A 27,585-nucleotide genomic window follows, 5' to 3' on the forward strand; every position below is an offset into this window, starting at 1 on the left:
TACCAAAGTATCAAGCACTTATTTTCTTCCTAACATTGATAAATGAGGAGTTAAGCGGTTTTCTTAGTGTATGTGAAGTTTTACAGTTACTGTTTTATACCCTGCTAGGGTGTGAATCTCGCCACCTTCAACTGGCAAACAGAATTGATCAAAGATCTTCACGCCTAAAACATATGACCACAAGAAATGTATTATTTTAAAACAATCTGGAATTAACTGGATAAATAAGTCTTCAAAAACTAAACATTCGTTTTTCGGCATTTATTTAAAAATAATATTTGAATACAAAAGTTTCTCAGAACAAAGTCGAAGAGACGCTGAGAACCATTATGGGGGGCACTTAATGTAAAATTGCTCGTCTTTGCAGATAAACTGTCAATATGGCCTCAAACTACAGCATACTCATTTCTAATTCCACTTTGAGGATTCAGGGTTCTCTCCTTATTCCTGATATCACACCAAATCACAAGTGTTTGGATATTCTACATAGGGAAACACAGAATGACAATGTCCCTCCCCCAAAACAACATTATACATGCGTTCTTGTGTATGCATGTGGGAGCACTAATGTGTCAAAGCATTTTGGCAAGTTCAAATGACTCCAAATATAACGCAATAGACAATTAAATGGCATGGGTCTGCCTCCCACCAATTTTAGTAGGCAATGGACTTGGACAACACTATTGACAGCATGTTATATCCCTCGGCGTTTGGTCAATGTTCTCATTCCCATGAACAACAGCAAACACCAGAAATAGTCATATATCCTTGAACATACAAAATCACTAAAACAACGTTGTTGACATGGCTGAATAACATCTGTAATAATAAAAAACATTTTCAAAGCGTCCTCATATTTGTAGTGATCCCAGAAATAAGAACTCTGCATTAGAAAGGACTTGGTCAGATTGACTTATGCTCCATGTGATAGGCAACTTCTTAAAAGCATCTTCCCAATCGGAGTACATCTTGATTAGGGCTGGAGAGCATTGCATCGTATTGTGAAGTGAAAGAACTTGTAAAGATCTTGTTAACCAAACTCGTTTCTTTCTATGACAATTATGCTCACCAGGGTTAGGGTCAATTCCATTTCAATTCAGGAAGTACACTAAAAATCTAATTCTCTTTAATGCTTTTCAATTGGTAACACTTTGAATGGGAGTTTGGTTCACTTTCTTAATTGACTGGAATGTAAATGTTATTGACCCGAACCACGCTCACAAATGCAGTAATGTGATTCTTCTTAAAGTGATTCCTTCTGTTTACTCCACTTGATTTTGAAAGACCAGACAGCATGAACAGTGTCTCTCTTCAGTCCCAGTTGTGTGGTTGAGGCGTCAGTTCATAATTGCGTTTACACACATTCCCTATACATTTTGTGTACACGACACATTCTCAGTCCATACCTTGGACACCATGTGCGAACACACAACTCTTCACACATGGCTGGAGTCCTTACGGATCAACACGTAGTGTGTGTGTGTGTGTGCGTGCGTGCGTGTATGTATGCAAACGAGCTTCTAACTGTGTGTGTGTGTGTGTGGGCACCATTCCTCATAGTCAATCAGTCTCGTCACTGTCTTGGTCAGGGGTCCACTCAGGGTCCTTGGATTGGGGCTCGTTTCTTTGGGGGTCTCCCAAATGGATCTCCCTGACGGTGAGGATGCGTGTCAGCATAGTGTCCAAGGTGTGGTCGTCCAGGCCCTGGGAGGAGAACCACATGGGGCTGTTGGGGACGCACGAGCGCTCCGGGAGCAGGAAGAACACGTTGGTGCGCTGCTTTACCGAGTCCGAGCTGGAGGAGAGAAAGAGGGCGAGGAGGAGAGCTCTGTGTTAGAGGGGGCTAGTTTTTAATGAGGAAAGATGTCAGAAAGCACTTTTGAAAAGCACTTTCAAGAACAAGATATTAGGTTACAGTACTCGGTTAGATTGTCCTGCGGAATGGGGAGAATAAAGGCATGCAGTATTTGTGTGTCACTCACCACTTGGAGAGGTAGAACTCGTACAATCGGACAGGACAGCGGAGGGGATTCTCACTGTTCTCCATCATCTCCAGCACCTCCTCTTTCTCCTCGTCCTCCCTCTTCCTCTTCGCTGCCACACCGTCTGCATCAGCTACACACACACAGGTCCATGATTACATAGGAATCAAATGTGATCTATATTGTACTTTCTCCATTAGCAAAAACAGCAGCTCACGCTTAAGGCTCAATGTTTCTAGCTTGCTAAATAAATAGCCCAAAGGTGTCAAACTCAATCAGGCCGTATTGGAAAAACAACAACAACGAATTTGCGGAACAGACAACCTATTTGTTTTGACCAACAACAACAAACTGGCCATGGTTTTATTAGAAAAAATACACGTCTCTTTATAATGTCCACTCATGTACATAGGATGTTGAATATAGCATTTTAACATATTAAAACTAAAAGAGATAAATAATATTTGTCCAGCCTTTGCTGCTATGCTTGCAAATGCGCATAATATGCTGCGGATTTTGATTTAAACGAACCACCCTTTGACTTGATGACAGCTTTGCACACTCTTGGCATTCTCTCAACCAGATTGCATTTCAATTAACAGGTGTGCCTTGTTAAAAGTTAATTTGTGGAACTTAATGCGTTTGAACCAATTAGTTGTGTTTTGACAAGGTAGGGGTGGTATAAAGAAGATAAAATACCAAGTCCATTTTATGACAAGAACAGCTCAAATAAGCAAAGAGAAACGGCAGTCTATCATTACTTTAAGACATGGTCAGTCAATGCGGAACATTTCAAGTACTTAACGTTTCTTCTAGTGCAGTCGCAAAAACCATCAAGCGCTATGATGAAACTGGCTCTCATGAGGACTGCCACACTAAAGGAAGACTCAGAGTTGCCTCTGCTACAGAGGATAAGTTCATTCGTTACCAGCCTCAAATTTTAGCCCAAATAAATGCTTCAGAGTTGAAGTAACAGACACATCTCAACATCAACTGTTCCGACACTGCGTGAATCAGGCCTTCATGGTCGAATTGCTGCAAAGAAACCACTACTAAAGGACACCAATAAGAAGAAGAAACTTGCTTGGGCCAAGAAACACGAGCAATGGACATTAGACTGGTCAGATGTGTCCAAATATGAGATTATTGGTTCCAACTGTCGTGTCTTTGTGAGACACAGAGTAGGTGAACGGATGATCTCTGCATGTGTGGTTCCCACCGTGAAGCATGGAGGAGGAGGTGTGATGGTGCTTTGCTGGTGACGCTGTTAGTGATTTATTTAGAATTCAAGGCTCACTTAACCAGCATGGCTACCACAGAATTCTGCAGCGATACGCCAACCCATCTGGTTTGCGCTTAGTGGGACTATATTTGTTTTTCAACAGAACAATGACCCAACACACCTCCAGGCTGTGTAAGGGCCATTTGACCAAGAAGGAGAGTGATCGAGTGCTGCATCAGATGACCTGGCCTCCACAATCACCCAACCTCAACCCAATTGAAATGGTTTGGGATGAGTTGGACCGCAGAGTGAAGGAAAAGCAACCAACAAGTGCTCAGCATATGTGGGAACTCCTTCTAGACTGTTGGAAAAGCATTCCAGGTTAAGCTGGTAGAGAATGCCAAGAGTGTGCAAAAGGTTGGGTACTTTGAAGAATCTCAAATATTTTGAGATTTAACTCTTTTTTTGGTTACTACATGATTCCCATCGGGGCGGCAGGGTAGCCTAGTGGTTAGAGCGTTGGACTAGTAACCGGAAGGTTGCAAGTTCAAACCCCCGAGCTGACAAGGTACAAATCTGTCGTTCTGCCCCTGAACAGGCAGTAAACCCACTGTTCCTAGGCCGTCATTGAAAATAAGAATTTGTTCTTAACTGACTTGCCTCGTTAAATAAAGGTAAAAAAAAAAAAAAAAATTCCCATATGTGTTATTTCATAGTTTTGATGTCGTCACTATTATTCTACAATGTAGAAAACGGTAAAAATAAAGAAAAACCCTGCAATGAGTAGGTGTCCAAACTTTCGTACAGCAAAGCGGATAACACCATTGCGTTGGTGAGAGTCTCATCTTTCCATAAAGGGGTAGTTGTACGTTCAGACGCGACAGAAGTTTTTGTGAGAAGACCGATTTTCGGGATGTCTCATGGTCTGACAAATGACACCACAGATGCAGAAGTGCGACAGATGGATGGATGTGAGACGCATCCTATGCAAAAAACGAGATCTCTCGCTTATTTTTTATGTCAATTAGATTAGTAGGCAAAACCAAATTGCTGTTTTTGTAACAGTCCTAACGCGTCCTGCACGTTCTGTGATCATCAGAGGGGAATTTCAGAGAATCTTAGCTTAGCCCAAACAATTCAAACGCAAGAGTGAAATTCATAAGACAATAAATGTAACATTGGCTTCAGAAACTGCCAGAGACCTGTTATCACAGATCGTTTGAATCTATCTATTCTCTTCTACCATTCCTTGCAGGAACAGTAGCAGGATTTTGTCTGTGATTTTGAATCAATCTAGAGAACTGAATCTGAACGCATCTGAGAAATTAAAAATTAAACTTTCGAAAACTTAATTATAGTTTATGAACTTGATACAGACAATGAATGCAATGCCTACCATATTGAAACTGAATATAAAAGTAGTATATTTGAAAAGGTAATTAGACATTATGCACTATTCATCTAATTCATTTTCAAATCATGAAAAACAAGGTACATTTATGAACTCAATGATTCAATTTGTGTGTTTAAAATAAAAAAACATATTGAATTCTAATACAGTGTCTGTTGCAACTGAACTTGCTCCATAGAGCGAAGGAGAATAGGCAAAGCACCTGCTGTCTCAGTTGCGAGGTCCTTCTTCGGGATGGGCGGGTAGAAGCGCAGGAAGTTGGACTTGGTGTTGTCGTGGATGGACTTAGTGCAGCGCATGACGTGGGCGAAGGAGAGCTGGCGGTGCTGAGCCACCGTCTTGAACTGGAAGAACTTGGTGCAGAAGAAGAGCAGTGTGTTGAGCAGCACGATGGGAGAGTAGGCCCCCAGCTGTTTACAGTCCCACAGGTACTCCTCCTCCACCCGCGAGTGCAGGTAGCCTGGGAGAGAGAGGTTCCAACATTACAGCCCTTTCAATAAGCATACTAATAAACACAGATCACAAACCCAACACCCTCAAATACATGAAAGGAACACAAGAGAGGGGGAGAACGTGAGTTCAGGTAAAGGATGACAGGCGACAAGTGGGAGGTCATTCACAACAGTGGAGTAAGCAAAAGGCCTTATTACAACCTTTGAGTTATACACGGTGTGTTTGTGTTTTCTTACCACTGGCGGTTATGGTAGGTTTGAAGTCTTTCAGCAGCTTGGTGATCTCCAGGGTGAACTTGCCATAGAAGAGATCAGTGAATATGTTCTCCATGCGCCCATTCTGAAATAAGTACTGCAGAAGGAGAGGCAATCAACAGAATGATATTATCAGAAGTGAGTGTTTGAATGTGTGTGTGTCCTACCTGCTGGACGCCGAGGCAGAGATAGAAAAGACTGTCCTGGCTGTAGGACTCGCCGTTGGGTCGTTTAACTTCACAAATAAACCGACAGAGACCGTAGCTCAGCTCTGCTGTTGTGCACTTTAAAACATCCTCCTTTATCTCCATTGGCCGCGCTGTAACAGGGGGAACAGAACGTTATTCACTGTACAGAGTTCTATGATTCCCGTAAGCAATTAAGGAGGCAGGTTTAATCCTAGAAAGAGGCAGTAAATTAAGAAGCAAAGCAACAAAATGTGTGATATCAGGGTTTTCAGGAAATGAACAGTTATAATATAGTTATGTTTGCCTGTGCGAGAGTATGATATGGTCAGGGCAGTGGGTTGGGTGTTCGTGCATGCACAAGTGTATCAGTGAGCAGACCCACAGCCAAATCGAGGCTTCTCCAGGTCAGGCTGGGTCTTGCTCCATTGGACCCATCTCTTCCAGGCGTCCACCCCGTACATGTGCTGCAGTTTGGGGGTCTCGCCGGGCACCACGTCACTCTTGGCCGCAGCCAGCGAAGGCACAACTGACGCAGTCTCTGCTGCTCTCGACTTACGCTTCTGTGGGGTCAAGGGAGAGAGCAAGAGAGCGACACACCCACAGACAAAATATTTACAAAGTATTTTAAAAAAGGAGCACTGCTGGGAGTTGAAATATGGAAATAAATGGCTGAAGGCGCTCTTTGAAAAGGGTCTTATTTAAACTACTATTTTGGGCTCGTACCTTTTTCTTCTGTGGCAAGCCATCCCGAGCTTTCCTTCTGGATCTTCGTCGTGGAGGAGAAGGAGGTGGACTGGGACTTCTATCCCTCTCCTGATCCCGCCAATGGGCCATCAGCTCCAGGGTTTCTGACAAAACCGATGCAGATATTTGAAAACAAACTGACGACAATGAGAGCGAGGCCAGCTGAATTGTAGTGTGTTGAATGAAAGAAGCGTTTGACTTACTGCTGCTTGTTACATGTTGAAAACATAACAAGACAGAACAACACAGGGCTAGAAGCCATTCACTATAAAGTCTCAATATGTTTTGACCATATAATTACCTTAAAATAAAAGATGGACAGCCTTCAACCAAAGTATAAGTATTCTACAAGTTATAACTTATACAAGTTATACTTCAGGAAAAAAAGTCTAAAAACTCTTAACAGATAAACATGGCTCAAATCAGGAATCCCTAATAACTGTGGAGGTGTAAAAGTTGAGCATCACTCACGGACTGGGAAGTCAGCCTCTATGTCCATGATGGGGGGTGGGGGGTGGCGGGGACATTGATGTCCACGATGGGTCGGAGCGTCTCGTGGGCATAGGGTCGACTGTGGCGCGATGAGACGCCAGGGTTGGGGGGTTGCTCGTCATCCCAAGTGGTGAGGAAGTTGCTCAGTTCGTCTGTGTCCAGGTCTCCACTGTAGGTGCTGACCTGGTCTGGTCCCCAGAGAGAGAAAAAACAAAAGCATTTAAGTTATGGGACAGTCATAATGCAGAATTCAAATTAATAATAGCTTTTTATACTCTCATAAATTGCATTTAAAAGAGACTTGGTGTAAGAGCAAAGAAACAAGCTCTCAAAGCTGTAGCTTGGCCTATGTAGCCATAGAGGGTCTCACAGGTCCAAAGACAGTGCTTACGGTTTTTAACTCTGATTACCGAAATAGCTTAAACACCTCCAATTATATAAGGCTACGCAACAGAACATGTTTTGCAAGTCCAGGTTATCCCTCCACGTTTCAGTCTATTTTCTTCCATTTGGCACCTAATGAACATGACCTAGATCTCATTCCAATCCCTGTCTCCCTCCTCTGGTTACCGTCTTGTACTACTGGGGCCGGAGGCCTTTCAGGGGGTCGCTCAGGGGACTTCTCCCTCCCCTCATCGGCCACCATCTCAGCCATGAGGATGAGGTCGGCCTCGAAAGGGTCAGAGGGGATCTTTTCCTTGATGTCCTGGATAGTCTCCACAATGCGCTCGGCGTTATCCAGGGTCACCGGCAGGAACATGGGCACGGGCAGCTGGAAACAGGACAAATAAAGGGTTATTTTCTTTATTTTACCTTTATTTAAATAGGCAAGTCAGTTAATGACGTCCTAGGAACAATAGGTTAACTAATGACAGATTTGTACCTTGTCAGCTGGGGATTCGAACATGCCACATTTCGGTTACTAGTCCAACGCTCTAACCACTAGGCTACCCTGCCGCCCCGTGGAGGCTATGAGGGATGTAATTATTTGTTCATGTTGCTATTCTGTTCTGCAAGAGCATGTACCTGCCAACCTCAACTACTATTCAATGGTAGTTGGTTTCAAATTAGTCCAGAGCACACACCTCTTAAAGATAATTTGAGGAGAAATCTGTGTGACTGACAGAGGTGAAGGGTAGGTAGTGCTTGATGTGGGGTGTTAACATACCGGGATGGGAAGTCCAACAGGCTGGGGGGTGTACTGGGTGTACAGGTTCATGGGGACTGGGACATACACTGGCACTGGGACAGGCACTATGATCACCTTGGGGAAATCGTCATCTGTGGACCAACAAACAATTTCAAGAGAAATAGAAAGTAGTGTCTCTGAATATCTATATACAGGCCACACGTGTGTGTGTGTGTGTGTATTCAATGGCCTGTATCATAAAGCATTCATTTTTATCGTGCATTTTAATAACACTATTTTAATTTTATAAATGCTTGTTTTGTTTTACAACCATTTGAAAGGGGGAGGTGCCTTAAGCCTTTCGTTTGACCTTTCCCGCATGTGTTATTTTTGTTTTGTTTTGTATTTTCTTGTACAAATAAATACAAATATAAAAAATAAAAAACTGTGTGGTATAAAGGCTACATGCGTGTATGATATTGTACCTGTCTGGCACCCTGTGGTAGTGAAGTTGGGTTTACACATGATGCCCTTGTTCTGGACCATGGGTTTGCAGAGCAGGGCCTTGTTCTTCTGAGCCCTGGGTGGAGGTGCCCGGGGGGCCTGTGTCTGGGTGCTGGCCTGCCACACAATGAAGACAGACCGTTAGTAACCTTAGGCCAAATCTAATTTACGCTCATTCAAGGGTTTTTCATTATTTTTACTATTTTCTACATTGTAGAATAATAGTGAAGACGTCAAAACTATGAAATAACACATGGAGTAATGTATTAACCAAAAAAAAGGGATCAACAAATCAAAATATATTTCAGATTCTTTAAATTAGCCACCCTTTGCCTTGTCAAAAGCTTTGCACACTCTTGGCATTCTCTCAACCAGCTTCACATGGAATGCTTTTCCAACAGTCTAGAAGGAGTTCCCACATATGCTGAGCACCTGTTGGCTGCTTTTCCTTCACTCTGCGGTCCAACTCATCCCAAACCATCTCAATTGGGTTGTGGTCGGGTGATTGTGGAGGCCAGGTCATCTGATGCAGCACTCAATCACTCTCCTTCTTGGTCAAATGGCCCTTACACAGCCTGGAGATGTGTTGGGTCATTGTCCTGTTGAAAAACAAATATAGTCCCACTAAGCACAAACCAGATGGAATGGCGTATCGCTGCAGAATGTTGTGCTAGCCATGCTGGTTAAGTGTGCCTTGAATTCTAAATAAATCAAACACCGTCACCAGCAAAGCACCATCACAACACCACCTCCATGCGTTACAGTGGGAACCACACTTGCAGAGATCATCCGTTCACCTACTCTGCGTCTCACAACGTCACGGCGGTTGGAAGCAAAATAAAAAATTCTTACAAAAGGTCTAATGTCCATTGCTCCTGTTTTTTGGCACAAGCAAGTCTCCTCTTCTTATTGGTGTCCTGTAGGAGTGGTTTCTTTGCAGCAATTCAACCATGAAGGCCTGATTCACGCAGTCTCCTCTGAACAGTTGATGTTGAGATGTGTCTAACTTCAACTCCGTGAAGCATTTATTTGGGATGAAAATTCTGAGTCTGGTAACTCTAATGAACTTATCTTCTGCAGCAGATGTAACTCTGGGTCTTCCTTTAGTGTGGCAGTCCGCATGAGAGCCAGTCATCATAGCACTTGATGGTTTTTGTGATTGCACTTTAAGAAACTAAGAATTCTTGAAATTTTACAGATTGACTGACCATGTCTTAAAGTAATGATGGACTGTCGTTTCCCTTTGCTTATTTGAGCTGTTCTTGCCAAAATATGGACTTGGTATTTTACCAAATAGGGCTATCTTCTGTATACCACCCCTACCTTGTCAAAACACAACTGATTGGCTAAAACACATTAAAAAAACTCATCAAGGCAAAAGGTGGCTACTTTGAAGAATCTAAAATATTTTGTTTTGATGTCATCACTATTATTCTACAATGTAGAAAATAGAAATAGTAAAAAATAAAGAAAAACTTGTCATGAGTAGGTGTTTCAACTTTCGACTGATACTGTAAATCTGGCGGTTTAGAGCGACATAAGTGGATAAGTGCATAAGAGGAATCCAAGACCGCTCTCAAGACAGGCCTGGTGGTAGCTAGATATGTTTGAGTCACGTCAGGGACAATTGTTGCATTTTAGCTAACCCTTTTCCTAACCTTTACCTAATTATCCTGACCTGCCAATTTAATTCTCCTAACTTTTAATGAAAAGTCACTTCTGCTCATCCAAACTGGCAGACCTGCCATGTGAGCAGTCTGAGTATCCACAACCTCGATAGTGCGCTCTGTGTGCGAGTAGCCAAAGCAACTGCTCCGTTTGGCTGCTGCTCAGCACTCACGAGACAGCTGCCTGCACAGTGCCACACACAGCTGATGACAACCACATTACGTGAATTTGGTAATCAAGGCAGCCCTTCTACTTAGCCAGAGTCAGATGAACTCATGATATGGACATTTGTGTCTGTCTCCACGTGCATCGGAGGTAAAGTCAATGGGTAAAGTAGTGACTAGCTACAACTGGAGCAAGGCGCAGAAGACTGAGCCGATGAAAAGGGGAGGGGGAAATGACCTTGTAAACATATATAGATTATTTTATTTTCTTAACTATATTAGCCTAGACAGTTTTTTTAACAGAATGCTCCACACATTCCATATTTCTACAACCTATGTTTATAACTATTCCGGTACTGCCCGCTCCTGTGGACTGTCGATCCTGTCCTGAACTTGATTCTAGAACTTCACTCCCATCCCTGCCGGAATCCCGTGAGGTCAAATAGATTTCAGTTCCCCTGCATTAAAGTCAAATTAAGTGGAAGTTACAATTCTGCCCCATACGCATAATACATAAACATATAGACAAAATAATACATATGCACAACTTACATTTCCAACATACTTCACATGTCTGCTGGGAACAGTCCCTGTCAAGAAGCAACAGAGCATGAGTCAGTAGAAAAACACCACAGCCAGTCAGGCCTGCTAAAGTAGATCATTTTTCAATCTAAATCAGCTGTACTTAACCTGTAGCTTAATGGATGTCAACAGGCTATGCTATTAGCAATGACAACTCAAACCTACTCAAAGAGATGATTAAGGATGGTTTAACCCCTCTGTGGTTGAACTTGATAGTGTTTAAGGCCTTGTGTGTATTGAGTAACTGATAACTGTGTGTGTATACCTTGGAGGGAAGTGTTGGCGTAGTTGGGCTGGCCAGTGGGGGAGCTGGCTAGTGAGATTACATTGGCGATGACCGGATCAGACACACTCGTAGCAGTGGTAGTATTGGAGGGGGATGGAGCGATTGAGATGGCCACTGGAAGGATGTGTGGAAGAGAAAGAAAGAGAATGAGAAATGTTGCAGTCATTATTATACAGTGCCTATGGAAAGTCTACACGCCAATTGGATTTCCTCACATTTCATTACATTTAGTTACAGAGTAGGATTAAAATGTATTTCATTGTCATTTTTTGTCAGCGATCTACACAAAATACTCTGTCAAAGCGAAAGAAAAATTCTAACATTTTTAAAGAAAATGAATTTAATTAATTAAAATAAATAAAAACATTTAAGAAAATAATTTAATGAAAAATAAAACACTGATATACCTTGATTAGACAAGTATACACCTCCCGGAGTAAATATATGTTAGAAACCCCTTTGGCTAAGATTACAGCTGTGAGTCTTCTTGGGGGGACAGAGGAAGGGGTAGTCAACCCCTATAATTTCACAGAGTGAGTCCTTATAACTTCTGAACAAATTTAGGCTTGACTAAACAAAGAGGGTGAATACTTATGCAACAACTATATATTTTAGTTATTTAATATGTATTATTTTAAAAATAAAACTCACATTTTTTCACTTTGACATTATGGAGTATTTTGTGTAGATCAATGATGAAAAATTACAATTAAAATTATTTCATTAACACTAATGCAACAAAATGTGATACAAATTCAAGGGGGTGTAGACTGGCTTTACTGTGATATACAGCGGATGTAGACTAGTCAGAACAGAAAGTTGCAGCTGAGTTTAATTTTATACTTTTACATAGTTGTGATAAAACAAGGAAATTATCTTCTTACAATAATCTCAAGTAATTATTATTTTACCACAAATTGTTAAAGGGGGGGTGGGACTCCAAGTCTTTATGACAATTTGTGTACCTCTCAAGCATGAGCTTTGACAGGCCACATAATGACATGTAATAACCCATGATGACACATTACAATGTCCTATAACATAGTCCATAAATCCTACCCTTTTGTCCCTGGGGTTTGCCCTGGTTCTGGGTCTGCAGGCTGCAGAAGTCGAGCAGACACTGGAGGTTGCAGAAGTGCTTCACCTCGCCCAGCATCGGCAGGGTCTCAATCAGCTTCCCCTGGCGCTCGCACGCGTCACACTTAGCCACCTGAGTGAGGAGACAATCACGATGTAGAAATACCAGATAGAGCGTACCTCGTAGAATAAGAACTCACATAACAGCTATTCCACTTGCCACACTGGATGTAACATTTGACACGTTCAATTAATTCACTCATAAAATGAACGTGGTTTCCTATCCCCACCTTTCTCCCTCCTGCACTAATATGAGAGAACTGTACAGTAATCAAAGCAGAATGTATTTTCTAGAAAAGTAAGTATTTTCAGATCAGTGTTAAAGACGAAAAAGACATGCACAGGAGACGAGTCCTAAGTATTGAGCCTCATTGAGTCCTAGGTGTCTTGCTCATTTCCTTCTCTTACCTGGCAGAAGAGCAGGGTGTAGTGGGACTTGCACTCGTCCGAGCAGAAGTCCTCCAGCTTTCCCCCGTACTGGCCTGTGACGGCCTTCTGCGCAGTGGAGGCGCAGTAGGCACAGATTTTGCAGTGTTTCCCCCAGCGCTTGGTCAGGTCGTGCTTGTAGAGCAGCTTACAGCCTGGGTATGGAGGAGAGAAGGGAGAAAGACAGGGAAGTTGAGCTTTGTACACCAAGTCAAAATTCTTATCAGTTCGACTATGATGATCAGAATAGTCTTTCAAATGAAAAAAGTAATGCTTATTACTGACAGCCATGACATGACTAGGGAATCGCGAGGGACCTCACGATACGATATTATCACGATACTTAGGTGCAGATACGATACGGATTGCGATTCTCACGATTCTGTATGTATTGCGATTTGATACTGTGATTTCATTGCAATTCGATGTTCCAAATATATTGCTCACTATACTATGTCTGCTGCAGAGAGACAAGAGAAAGCATGAGAACATTTGTTTTGATCAGTCACGGAGAAAAAGAAAGAAGAGAAAGTGTTGAAAACACGTTGGCTCAACTGATGGAAGATGGAGAACGAGCTTATAGGATGAAAAACAGTTTTGGCGCAGGTACAGCCAACGAGTGCTAGCTAATGCTATTTGGGGAAAAAAATATATATAAATACATCTCTATTATGATCGGTATGGTCTTTTTTTGCCATCTGTCGGTGCTGCCCACCGCTCTCGGTCCTCACTTTCTGCTCGCCTTGTCACGCTCCGTTTCATGACACAGGTTCAGCACAGTCAGACTGCAACACCTCAAGGGGGTATAGTCTTCCAAATAAAGACTTCCAAATAAATAATACCCATTTCTGACAGACATAAGTCGTGATGATAAAAGTAGAAAGTGATTTGTTGGAGCTGTCAACTTATTTTGTGTTATGATGGCAAAGGAAACCAATAAATAAATAAAAATGTATACCTTTAGGCAGCAGACCTATTAAAACCATGTCCTGCTGTCAAATTAACAAAACGCCCTCTAGTGGCTTCAAAAACGTTTGATTTTTTTATTATTATTTATTTTACACCTGCAGAAAATCTGGTGTTTCAATGTCAAACGGGTTTGTTATATTTCAGTCTTCTGTGATGTGTATAAAGTGTAATATTGGGATGCAAACTCAAAATGTAATACATTTAAACTCTTTATCTGACATGGTACAGGTGTCTCCTTTTTCTAAGCCCATAACCATGTGTGTGAGGTGTACGCTTTTGTTTCAACGTAGATTTGTTTAAGACTACCAAGCAACACTGAGACCCTGACTTAGCCCACTGCAGTAAAAGGTTAAAGACCATTTTTTAATCACCCTCCTAACCTTCGCTGCAGAAGGTGTAGTCCCTCTTATTGATTCTCTTGACCTCCTTGGCTGGCTTCTCAATCTTGCAGTACTCGCAGCGTGCCATCTCGCAGTTGATCTTCTTGTACTCCTCGGAGCAATTTTCCGAACAGAGGAATACCATCTTATCCTGTAGGGTTGCGCAGACACACATTCAATCAATTCTATAGCAGTTTTAACAGGGAGTTGTGTCTACCTAAATAGAGGGGAGGTGAGTTTGTGAGGGAGTTCAACAAAATGAACAAAGAGGGAAAGGCAATGAGAAAAGAGAGTCCGAATGAGAGATGGGATAGAAGCAGAGAAAGAAAACACCATTTAAGTACCTTGAACTGAATGAGCTCGGGCTTGGAGGAGAAGAGGCGGTGGCAATGGAAGCAGGGCAGTCGGGTCCCTTGGGATACCTTGTCCCTGGTCTGGGCCGCGGGCGGAGCTGTGGACTCTGTGCTGGGGGCCACATTAATCTGGCTCTGGGAGTTGCTCTTATTGAACTGATCCTACAGGTCCCAGAAACATAACATTGTGGTGTCAGTGCAGGACAACAAAGAGTAGAGTGCAGGGTAAAAGAGGTGTAAAATATCAAAAGTAAGTGTTCGAGCCACAGTGAATCATTAAGTTGCCGTCTTTTCAATATTTATATTCTAATTCAACTGAGCTAATGGATTAACCCAGAGGTGGTGTTACCTGAAAGGTGACGACACAGTTCATGGTGCAGAAGTTCCGGATGGAGCCGTCCGACATGGCCAGGTGGAAGGAGGGCACCGTCTTTTGACCACAGGTGTTGCATTCTACCTGAGCACCTGGGTTGAAATGAAGGAAGGAGAGTGAGTTATGAATGCGTGCGTGCTTGCTTGAAACAAAGAGTGTGTAAGTGAGTGAATAAATGATACAGAGGGAGTGAATGAGTGTGTGACAGTGAGGTGTGTGACAGTGAGGTATGTTGCTGAGGTGGTGAGCCTAACTATACCCGAGGAGCTGACAGTCTGTACTTTGTGGGCTGTAACACAGCCAGTAGAGCAGAACATCGCCAGCTTGCCGTCAGAGTCGGCGCTGTCGACCATCTCCACCGGTGAGCGGAAGTTGCGGCACATAGTACATGCCACAGGCTTCTTTGCTTTCTGAAAAACCAGACCGAACACAAAGGGAGTGAGGGTGACTGCTTTTGCTTGCTTCAACTTACAGGTAGATGGGTCTTACGTACTGGAGGAGAAGATCCAAGGTCCCTCCCTCGGACCTCCTCCTCCGAGAGTTTTGAGAGGAATTGAGAAAACAAGGGAGGTGGAAAGCAAGGACTTGACAGATCGTAAGCGTTTTTTTAGAAACAGCCCTAGTTACAGTCCAACGGCTTCTTCTGACTACGTGATCTGTATCTCAGGGATCCCATTCTTACCTGTTTGAAGGTGGCGACACAGCCGACGCTGCAGAAGGTCTTATTGACCCCCTTCACGACCAGCACGGTGACCTTGCCGTAGCAGTAGTTGTTACAGCTCTGGCAGCTGTTCATGGACAGCTTGTTGGTGGAGCGGAAGCGCGTGAAGCACACCTCGCTGCACAGCTTGTGCATACTGCCCTGGAAGATCACCTCGTGTTTACTCTGTGGGGGAAAATAACAAGGAGCAGATGTTGAGACGAGACGCCAATGGAAGAGGTGCAGGAAAAAGACGAAAGGCAAAAGTACAGTTTTATACTTAATTATGTCAAGTATGTCTCTGTGCGTCGGCCCACTATAAAAGTGTAATTCATCCAAATTGTTCACTTCCTTGTCAGCTCTGACATAACCAATTTTATATTGCCAATTTTGTTACTTCAGGCGACTACCACACTGAAATGTGAAAAGATCTTAAGCCCCTTACAACGCAGGCCTTCTTGCACATGCTGCACTTGACGGCCCCTGTCATGGTGGACAGGGAGGAGGAGAGAGTGGAGACGGCAGAGTTCCTCTTGAAGTTGAAGGAGGAGAGGCAGGTCTGGCTACAGAAGTCCTTCACCGTGCCCATGGTGTCCACAGGAGCTGTGATCACGTCCTTGGGGTTAGCAATCTCCCTGGTGGGGGGGGGTGATAAACTCAAAAATATAATTTACCTTTGTAAATAGTTTGGAATATATTCCCAGGAGAACAATACCTTACAGCTTAGCAATGTCAGAAGGCTTCTTATTTTACAGTCTTTTATCTTATATTTATTCATTATCTACATACGCCATCGGCACGACAACAGCAGGACTCACTTGAGGCAGTAGTGGCAGGGTTTCTTGGCTGGGCCAGTGATCTTGACGGGCGGGGGGCTGTAGGTGGTGAGGCAGGACGTGGAGCAGAAGAGGTCCGAAGAGCCCTTCCTCTGGTAGGCCGTCTGGCCCTTCAGCAGCACCTTCTTACAGGCCGAGCAGGCCACCCGCATAGCCATGGGGATCAGCGGAGGGATGGAGGAGGAGGCTGGGGCAGGTATTACAATCTTAGGCAAGGCAGCCACTGGCGTGGATACGGCTAATAGTGGAGCGAGGGATGGGTGGGTGGAGATTGAGGGAAGGGGGGATGAGAAATGCATAACCTGTAAGGTGGTAGTCAGTCATCTTTTGCTCCTGGAGAGCTTGCGGTAGACCATAAAAATACACTCCAAAAACGCTTTCAGTGTATACGACTAATACCAGATATAAAAGCATGTAGAAAAGATAATGGCCCTATATATTTTTTATAACAATCTTTGAGAACTAACAATTACCAAAATAAGAGCTAGAAAGTGAAGGAGAAATTAAAATAACAAATACAATCTATTTAGCCGTATTCATTTTTGTTATTATGTTTGAGCAATAGAACACAGCATTAGCCATGGCAAAATGCATAGAATTGTAGGAAATTAGATTTAAAACTGCAAAGTTCTCACATTCATGGCAGAATATGTATAATCACAAGAAATTAGCTTTCTCCATGGAGAAAATTCTAGAATTGCATGGAAATGTAATTAAAAATTAAACACTCTACACCGCCAAGATAATGGCCTTTAAAATGTTCTCCAAAATTCAGCTGCGCCTACAGGCCGACCTCACCCATTGGCGTGCCCCCTGCCACGCCCACCACATAAACCCCTTTCTGATTCAGAAAAGAAATCTGCAGCTAGGTTAAGACATAGCTTAGGGCTTGACTGACCACTAATGTGTCCTGTACAAATATTAAAGTCTCCTGCTCACCGTTCGTAGTAGGGCAGCCGCCCACAGAGAAGACGTTGCTGATTTTCAACTCCTGTAAATAACAACGGTGACATACATTTAACATGCACACAGGATTTGGGATTAAAACACACACACACACACACACAGCTTGAACTATACGCATTGATATCAACTAGAGGTCGACCGATTAATCGGAATGGCCGATTAATTAGGACCGATTTCAAGTTTTCATAACAATCGGAAATCTGTATTTTTGGGCGCCGATTTCCATTTATATTTTTTATACCTTTATTTAACTAGGCAAGTCAGTTAAGAACACATTTTTATTTTCAATGACTCCCTAGGAACTGTGGGTTAACTGCCTTGTTCAGGGGCAGAATGACAGATTTTCACCTTGTCAGCTCAGGGGTTTCAATCTTGTAAGTGCACAGTTAACTAGTCCAATGTTTGAACCATTGCACTCCACGAGTAGCCTGCCTGTTACGCGAATGCAGTAGAAGCCGAGGTAAATTGCTAGCTAGCATTAAACTTATCTTATAAAAAACAATCAATCATAATCACTAGTTATAACTACTAATCCAGTTTAGCAGGCAATATTAACCAGGTGAAATTGTGTCATTTCTCTTGCGTTCATTGCACGCAGAGTCAGGGTATATGCAACCGTTTGGGCTGCCTGGCTCATTGCGAACTAATTTGCCAGAATTTTACGTAATTATGACATACATTGAAGATTGTGCAATGTAACAAGAATATTTAGATTTATGGATGCCACCCGTTAGATAAAATACCAAACGGTTCCGTATTTCACTGAAATAATTAACGTTTTGTTTTCGAAATGATAGTTTCCGGATTCGATCATATAAATGACCAAAGGCTCGTATTTCTGTGTGTTATTATGTTATAATTAAGTCTGATTTGATTGAGCAGTCTGACTGAGCAGCAGCAGGCCCGTAATCATTCATTCAAACAGCACTTTTGTGCGTTTTGCCAGCAGCTCTTTGCAAGCACAGCGCTGTTTATGACTTCAAGCCTATCAGCCTAATGGTTGGTGTCACCAATGTGAAATGGCTAGCTAGTTAGCTGGGTGTTCGCTAATACTGTTTCAAACGTCACTCGCTTTTAGATTTGGAGTAGTTATTCCCCTTGCGCTGCAAGGGCCGCGGCTTTTGTGGAGCGATGTGTAACGATGCTTCGAGTGTGGCTGTTGTCAATTGTCAATGACGAAGCTATACTCTTACCTTGGAATATTGAAGTCTCATATGAAAGTTGGTGGTTCCTTTTAACATGTTCTCATGTTCTGAGCAAGGAACTTAAACGTTAGCTTTTTTTACATGGCACACATTTTTTACATGGCACATATTACTTTCTTCTCCAACACTTTGTTTTTGCATTATTTAAACAAAAATTGAACATTCATTATTTATTTGAGGCTAAATGGATTTTTTTTTTAAATAAGTGTTAATTCAGTATTGTTGTAATTGTCATTATTACAAATTTATAAAAAAAAATGTAAAAAATGTTTTTTTAAAAGGGGCCGATTAATCAGTTATCAGCTTTTTTGGTCCTCCAATAATCGGTATCGGCGTTGAAAAATCATAATCGGTCAACCTCTAATTTCAACGGACGACTTTCATGTAACTCACAACAGAAATGTCCAGTTAAGACTTGGCCGTTGCTGAGGACCAGTGAGTTTAGAGATGCCGTACCTCTGCTGCGTCTGGTTCATCCTTGACGCCCTCTGAGAGGACTGCTGGAGCCAGGGCCTGATCATACTCCTCGTCTACGGGCTCATCCTTCACCTTGACCATGGAGATGGTTTCCGTGCTGGTGGACACAGGCTCAGCTGCCAACTGGGCAGACTGGGTCGACCGCAGAGAACATTCAACAACAGACGACAAATGACCGAGGTATTCTGACAAAGCCTTCACAACACCTGGAAACCGTTAACACTCATAAGCAGTGACCAGATTTCTGCCACGCTTAAGCTCGTCTAGTCTCTTGGGCGGAAATTAATTCACTATCGTTTGTGACGGAGAGAGGATACTCACAGGCACAACTTTGACTGGCTGTCCTGCCACTCCATTCTCCAGCCCTGCAGGACAGTCGATGCCTGCAAAACAATAGGTCATTCAGCGTGTGAATTTAAAAACCAAACCAAACTGCAAAACCATTACTGAGGAAGTGCACTCATTAGCATCTGAATATTGTGAAAGACCACACTAACATTCAGGTATTCGGGTCATGTGGGAACATTATGTAGCCAAAGACCGTATATTCCAAAGACAGACCCTTATGGCCTCTCACCTTCACTGTTCTGTGGGTGAATAGCTTCGCTAGAGTTGGTGGAACTGGGGTGAAACGGTTTGACATCTTCAGATTGGTCCTCCTCCATAGGCAGAGACGAGCTGCTAGCCTTCACAAAGCTGGTCTCCTCAGCAGGTTGCTCTGTGTCTCCTGTCATGGAGACTTCATGTTTGAGAGGTGGGATAGTGTGTGTAAGATGACCTGTTTCAACTCTGAGGACTTTCGACACTGGGGCATTCCAGTAGCAACGGAGTAGAGCAGCCTCTCTTAAATTATGGTTTGCGACCCACCTGTTAATGGTGAACCGCGACGTGTCAGAGTAAATGTATAATTATTTGACTCCCGGGTGGCGCAGTGGTATAAGGCACTGCATCACAGTGCAAGCTGTGCCACCAGAGACTCTGGGTTGGGAGAGACAAAGGTCGAGAGACATACGTCCTCCGAAACACAACCCAACCAAGCCGCACTGCTTCTTGACACAACGCACATCCAACCCGGAAGCCAGCCGCACCAATGTGTCGGAGGAAACACTGTACACCTAGCGACCTGGTCAGCGTGCACTGCGCCCGACACGCCACAGGAGTCTCTAGTGCGCAATGAGACAAGGATATCCCTGCCGGCCAAACCCTCCGTTAGACCACTGCGCCACCCGGGAGGCTTATTTATTGTATTTTAATAGCAACTGTTCCAACTTAGACAGATACGTGAGTGTTTTTGATAGGTGGAAATAAACAGATATTTATATGGATATTTCATTATTTGTTTTTGTCTATATTTCATTTGTTTTTGGCATAACGGCAATGAAAGGAACCAATATTTATGTATAGTTTTCATAAGCTTGGGTCCCAGGAAAACACAACATTTCTAATTTGGGTCCCAGGCTGAATAAGTTTAAGAACCCCTGGAGTAGAGTGCCAAGCAAGACAACAAAGTGTTTAGGGTAGCAACACACATAAAACACAAACAAATCCAACCTGAAGAAATTAATTCAGCAAACTATGGAAACAATTGACAATCCTGATCCTTAGGTCATATAGCCAACAAAAAGCTACAGGCAGCAGTCTCTTCTTACCTGTATCCATGATAGAGGGCATGGAATTAGTCTTCTCCACTTGCCCGGTCTTGCTGGGCTCCTCTACCTCATTCTCTGTCAGTGAGTCTGTCCCCGTGTCCATCTTCTCCACCTCATCCCCATGATCCAGGGAGTTGCTGCTAAAAGCAACCATGTTGTCTCCCTCTTCCACAGCTGTTATCACAGGCAGTCCCTCCAAGTTGTCTTCCTCCTGCATCTGGTCATCCTCCACTTTGATAGCATTGACCTCCATCTCATCGTCAGCATCCACTACTCCCATGTCCAGGGGTATGTCTGTTTCTCCATTAGTCTGTGAACCACTTGTACTGCCTATTTCTTCCACAGTCTGGGGTGCATCTGTACCAATTTTCTCTCTGTCCGTCTGCGAGGCATCCGCACGGGCCGTTTCTCTGTCCGTCTGCGAGGCATCCGCACGGGCCGTTTCTCTGTCCGTCTGCGAGGCATCCGCACGGGCCGTTTCTCTGTCCGTCTGCGAGGCATCCGCACGGGCCGTTTCTCTGTCCGTCTGCGAGGCATCCGCACGGGCCGTTTCTCTGTCCGTCTGCGAGGCATCCGCACGGGCCGTTTCTCTGTCCGCCTGCGAGGCATCCGCACGGGCCGTTTCTCTGTCCGCCTGCGAGGCATCCGCACGGGCCGTTTCTCTGTCCGCCTGCGAGGCATCCGCACGGGCCGTTTCTCTGTCCGCCTGCGAGGCATCCGCACGGGCCGTTTCTCTGTCCGCCTGCGAGGCATCCGCACGGGCCGTTTCTCTGTCCGCCTGCGAGGCATCCGCACGGGCCGTTTCTCTGTCCGCCTGCGAGGCATCCGCACGGGCCGTTTCTCTGTCCGCCTGCGAGGCATCCGCACGGGCCGTTTCTCTGTCCGCCTGCGAGGCATCCGCACGGGCCGTTTCTCTGTCCGTCTGCGAGGCATCCGCACGGGCCGTTTCTCTGTCCGTCTGCGAGGCATCCGCACGGGCCGTTTCTCTGTCCGTCTGCGAGGCATCCGCACGGGCCGTTTCTCTGTCCGTCTGCGAGGCATCCGCACGGGCCGTTTCTCTGTCCGTCTGCGAGGCATCCGCACGGGCCGTTTCTCTGTCCGTCTGCGAGGCATCCGCACGGGCCGTTTCTCTGTCCGTCTGCGAGGCATCCGCACGGGCCGTTTCTCTGTCCGTCTGCGAGGCATCCGCACGGGCCGTTTCTCTGTCCGTCTGCGAGGCATCCGCACGGGCCGTTTCTCTGTCCGTCTGCGAGGCATCCGCACGGGCCGTTTCTCTGTCCGTCTGCGAGGCATCCGCACGGGCCGTTTCTCTGTCCGTCTGCGAGGCATCCGCACGGGCCGTTTCTCTGTCCGTCTGCGAGGCATCCGCACGGGCCGTTTCTCTGTCCGTCTGCGAGGCATCCGCACGGGCCGTTTCTCTGTCCGTCTGCCAGGCATCCGCACGGGCCGTTTCTCTGTCCGTCTGCCAGGCATCCGCACGGGCCGTTTCTCTGGCCGTCTGCGAGGCATCCGCACGGGCCGTTTCTCTGGCCGTCTGCGAGGCATCCGCACTGACTGTTTCTCTTTCCGTCTGCGAAACATCCGCACTGACGGTTTCTCTTTCCGTCTGCGAGGCATCCGCACTGACTGTTTCTCTTTCCGTCTGCGAGGCATCCGCACTGACTGTTTCTCTTTCCGCCTGCGAGGCATCCGCACTGACTGTTTCTCTTTCCGCCTGCGAGGCATCCGCACTGACTGTTTCTCTTTCCGTCTGCGAGGTATCCGCACTGGCTGTTTCTCTTTCCGTCTGTGGAACATCCGCACTGGCTGTTTCTCTTTCCGTCTGTGGAACATCCGCACTGGCTGTTTCTCTTTCCGTCTGTGGAACATCCACACTGGCTGTTTCTCTTTCAGTCTGTGAATACTCTTTACTGTCCATTTCTACCACAGTCAGCAAGGCATCTGTTTTTACAGTTTCTTCCACCATCTGTGAATCCTCTGCATCGGTTTCCCTCACATGTCCTGAATTACCAGCATCCCCTGCCCCGTCTATAATTGAGGAGGAACATGCACTGACTGCATTGGTAGCATCATCCCCATCTGCCGAGGCTGTATTGCTGTGTGGGGCTCCAGGGTCCACTGAATCCATTGATGCTCCAGCCTGAGATGGTTGCTCTGTCTCTACGTCTGGCTCGCCTTTATGCTGAGGAAAGTCAATATTCTATTAGTAATAGTCCTACAAGTAGTGTCCTGAGTTTTTCCTTACTCAGTGACCTGACCAGGAAAAAGTAAAGACCCCAGTTTACAGATTGATCAAGTGTCATGGCTATTGAGGAAAAGTCTAACTCATGCTTGCAATCAAATACCAACTTTGAGAGAACCAAATAGAACCAAGTTGGAGCGTGCAGTGTTTGTTTTAGATTGTTGATTTGCTCACGCTAACTAAATCTGCGCGGGAAATGAAGGGGAGGGTCGACATAATTAGCTAGCTTGTTAACTAGCAGAATAGGTCATCGCTAGCAAACGTTAGTATTCATTCAAAAACGTAAATTACCTCTGAATGGTCAGCTTTCTGGGATTCAGCCATGGCTTGCTTTTATCGGCGAAAGTCGGCTAGCTCTTATTGTCACTCACTCACAATATAGTTTAACCAATGTCCACCAAACTATACTAAAAACGGAACTGAGGCTTACCAGCTAGCTACCATGCATTAGCTACTTCCGCCCGCTTCCTTGTTGTGGAGAAAGCTAGCGAGCTAAATAGCAACGATATGTAGCCAGCTAAAACGACTCTTAATTTGAATTACCGAATAAGGTTCTTAAGCTTTGCCATGCATAAGACATTAACTTCGATTATACCAATGCCGGTGAGTTATAACTTTACACAAGTCAAGTCCTTTGCATTTTCACTCTGCAGAGCTCATCAAAGAAACTCGCACAACACACGCCCGTCGCCTGCGTAAACATGGCAGACCTGGCTATGTCATTTCCTGTTTGACATCTAGCAAGCTTCAACAGAGTTTATAAACCATACTGTGCTGCAGGGCTATTAAACTGTTCCGTTTATCAATTTAAAAAGGCACGTTGATCACTTCCCCGCAAAAACCCGATGTTTCGTCCCAAAAGGAGCCGTTGTTAATATTCTCCAATGGGAGAATTTGTTTTCCTGTAGTCCCGCCCATTAACTGCTGTCAATCAATATCACCCAACGTCCCAGTGACAGCCAATCAGAGCTGATAACAGGAGTACAGGGTCTGCCTGCCCGCCTATCCGCTTTTTCACAGCACATTAGATCGCTCCACTGCCTGATACACCAGTATCCTTTGCATTGTTATTCTGAAATTTCAAGTGGTGGTACAGCATTCACTGTTGATGGTGCCTTAGCAGACGTCAGACCTTTTATACTTGCGTTTATACGGATGTACCACGCCAATCATGTCAATGCGGAGCTATACGGATCCCTCCACATTTTTACAACATTTGAGAGGAGCACTGCGATGTGGTATAGAGCTGATTTGGCTTCTGCATACCTCCGGAGGCTCTGAAAATTGCGTCACACCCTCCGACCACATTTTCAGATCAAGTTTAATTTAAGAATTAGCCACTTTTTTCAATTTTCGCCTAAAATGACATACCCAAATCTATCTGTCCGTAGCTCAGGCCCTGAAGCAAGGATATGTATATTCTTGGTACCATTTCAAAGGAAACACGTTGATGTTTATGGAAACGTGAAAGGAATGTAGTATAATATAACACAATAGATCTGGTAAAAGATAATACAAAGAAAAAATCAACCATTTTTTTGTACCATCATCTTTGAAATGAAAGAGAAAGGCAATAATGTATTATTCCAGCCCAGGTGCAATTCAGATTTTGGCCAATAGATGGCATCAGTGTATGTGCAAACGTTTAGACTGATCCAATGAACCATTGCATTTCTGTTCAAAATGTTGTATCAAGACTGCCCAAATGTACCTAATTTGTTTATTATAAACTTTTCATGTTCAAAATTGTGCACTCTCCTCAAACAATAGCATGGTATTATTTCACTGTAATAGCTACTGTAAATTGGACAGTGCAGTTAGATTAACAAGAATGTAAGCTTTCTACCAATATCAGATATGGAAATTTTCTTGTTACTTACAACCTCATGCTAATCGCATTAGCCTACATCAGCTCAACCATCCCGTGGAAGGGACACCAATCCCGAAGATGTTTTAAATTGGCTTTAACTCAGCAGCAAGTTAAAAAACACCAAGGACTCAGTTATGGCTATCATAAACTTGATCAGATCAACATCTAGCCTGCAACATCCCTTATTTGGCAACCACTCACATGCTAACCACACTGCTCGCAAGCGTCTGCGTAGCCGGGTGCTAAAATAGTACTTGGTTCTATTTGTGACGCTCAACTGCTGCAAGTCCTGCCTCTGAAATCTCCTCATTGGTTTTTAGGAACATATACCCATGTCCCATCTCCTCATTGGTTTTTAGGAGCATATACCCACGTGGGTGATTGAAAGATGAACTGAGATCCACACTCCAGTCGCACCCATGCGGTCTGGTCAGCATGTCAGGTGTTTGTACTGTGGTACTTCCTGTCTCGTCATCATTCGATATGTCATTGTCATCAAAGCTGTATTTATTTATCACCTCTAAGTTTGCGGACAAACTGTACCACATTTGTTTTGTTCTGGCCCGTGACAGACTAGTTGCTTCAGCACTCCTAATGGAGAGAGTAGGGTGCCGCTTTAGGTAAGACAAGAACCAGTCTGCTCCCACCATAGAGGTCTCATCCTATGACTGAGAATGCTTGCAACCAGATTGTACAGCGAGTTGGTATGCACATTTTCTGACCTGTAACAATAGAATCAAATGTTAAATACTTCCCCCAATTAATACTTTACATTAATAATTTACATGAGTACTCCCTCCCTTGACCTTAATTGCCACCAACATTAACTGATAATTTAGCAATGACTTACTACTTACTAATTCCTATCAAGTGCTTACCTCACGGGGAGACAATCCATAATATAAATCAGCTACCCTCAAGAGATATTCTGACAACTTCTGCTCCTGCTCATTAATGAAAACCCTGTTTCCATGACGTTAGCCAACAATGAGGAAGCTCTCTCAACCCCTTCTCCAGTAGCTTCTTTCTCACTTTACAGAATATGCACAGCGACATATGCCATACAACCAATCTGATTGACTTCCCATGCTCTGCTACATAATTTGACCCTCTTTTCAAAGTGTGGAGAGGTCGGTCTGTCTTTCTTTTCCATGATCTAGGCTAGAGGTCGACCGATTATGATTTTTCAACGCCGATGCCGATTATGATTTTTCAACGCCGATGCCGATTATTGGAGGACCAAAAGGCAGATATCGATTAATCGTCCAATTTTTTTAATTATTTATTTGTAATAATGACAATTACAACATTACTGAATGAACACTTATTTTAACTTAATATAATACATCAATAAAATCAATTTAGCCTCAAATAAATAATGAAACGTGTTCAATTTGGTTTAAATAATGCAAAAACAAAGTGTTGGAGAAGAAAGTAAAAGTGTTATGTAAGAAAGCTAACGTTTAAGTTCCTTGCTCAGAACATGAGAACATATGAAAGCTGGTGGTTCCTTTTAACATGAGTCTTAAATATTCCCAGGTAAGACGTTTTAGGTTGTAGTTATTACAGGAATTATATGACTATTTCCCTCTATACATTTCCTATAAATACATTTCCAAAAACCTGTTTACATTTTGAAATTTTTTGTCAAAATTGCTCAAGTTCATTAAATTTAGTTGGGAATCATTGATGGACAACAATATTCAAACCTTGTCTCTGATTATCAAGCAAATTTAAGTAAGGACTGAGACTAGACCACTCAACACCTCTAGGAAAGCCATTCTGGTGTGTGTTTGGCATTGAAATTTTGCAATTGTCTTACTGAAAAATAAAACTATATCGCAGGGTTAGGTTATCAGAATACTGAGGCAGGTTTTCCTCTAACATATTTCCTCTTCCATTAATATTTATTTTATATCTTTACAGTTTTTTTCTACAAATTGCTTTCACTTTGAAAATGTGGAGTATGTTGTTTTGCTCTGTGGTAAAAACATTGAATTAAATCCCCTTTTAGATTGAATTTTAATGCAGCAAAATGTAAAAGCAAGTTCAATGGAGTGCAGACTTTCTATAGGCACTGTAATATTCCCCAAGAACAACTGCATATATGATTTATTGAAACTGCTATTGAACAACAGGAAACCTTACATATTGTACCTTTTAATATTCTTATACAATAGATTAATTGAAGGAATATGCATAACTAACAAGTATTTACAGGTACTGCACATAAAAAACGTAGAAGTTGTTGGATTTATTTATTCTTCTGTGACAAAATACCAGTGGAGGGGGCTTCATGCATTTTTAGAATCCCTCTATTCTGAGCTGACACATTTCACAAAAAAAGGACTAGTGTTCCCATCACAATAATTTGGAGCCTTTTAAACCTACAGATAACTGAGCAGTCGTCATTTAAGACCTGTTGTTCCTAAAACGTGAAACCCAGTCAACTTGCTCAGTGGGTTGTGGAATGTCACTTCATTTTTCCAGGGGCCTTATCAGGGTGTGTGTGAATCTTGGCCATCCCCTGCTGGAGTTTTAGGGAAGTGATCTTACTATCCAGCTCGTCCATAAACCCTTCATCCACAGATTCACTGTCCCCCTCTTCCCTCCCTCCAACTCCTTCCGTGGGCAAGAATATGTGAAGCTGTGTGCGTGCTGGCATAGAAGCGGCGCGAGGCGAAGATTGGCTGGGGAGGCTCAGGCAGGGCTTTCCTCTCACTGTTAGACCCTCCCAGTGTGACGACTGGCAGTGCTGCATCACCGGAGGACGGAGCTCGCCTTGCTCCTTGGCCAGGGTCAGACTTTGTGATCTGGGCTTCCCCAGCTTTGGGTTGGGTCTGATGGGGTAGGAGAAGTGGCTGTACACTGATCTGTTGCTCTGGTTCAGGTTCTTTCCTACTATTGTGTCACAGGACTTGCA

The 27,585-nt window shown here is 43.8% G+C and overlaps 1 protein-coding gene across 1 annotated transcript; it reads right to left on the reverse strand.

Annotated features, from left to right (window-relative positions):
* Positions 1 to 246: 246 nt before the first annotated feature.
* LOC135552288 (zinc finger MYM-type protein 4-like) lies at positions 247 to 23,620 on the reverse strand. The gene is given in 29 exon segments (XM_064983826.1): positions 247 to 1,795; positions 1,983 to 2,115; positions 4,818 to 5,075; positions 5,305 to 5,419; positions 5,490 to 5,641; positions 5,893 to 6,070; positions 6,234 to 6,358; positions 6,726 to 6,776; positions 6,779 to 6,934; positions 7,317 to 7,518; positions 7,915 to 8,027; positions 8,361 to 8,496; positions 10,764 to 10,801; positions 11,059 to 11,193; positions 12,139 to 12,289; positions 12,625 to 12,797; positions 13,992 to 14,142; positions 14,336 to 14,506; positions 14,694 to 14,809; positions 14,977 to 15,127; positions 15,400 to 15,603; positions 15,863 to 16,052; positions 16,236 to 16,491; positions 17,193 to 17,244; positions 18,881 to 19,033; positions 19,223 to 19,284; positions 19,479 to 19,628; positions 20,551 to 22,732; positions 23,084 to 23,620. Coding segments are annotated over 29 exon segments (6,222 nt in total). The 5' UTR covers positions 23,117 to 23,620; the 3' UTR covers positions 247 to 1,560.
* Between the last annotated feature and the right edge of the window lie 3,965 nt (positions 23,621 to 27,585).

The sequence above is a fragment of the Oncorhynchus masou genome, chromosome 13 (assembly GCF_036934945.1).
Source record: "Oncorhynchus masou masou isolate Uvic2021 chromosome 13, UVic_Omas_1.1, whole genome shotgun sequence".
Lineage (NCBI taxonomy): Eukaryota > Metazoa > Chordata > Actinopteri > Salmoniformes > Salmonidae > Oncorhynchus > Oncorhynchus masou.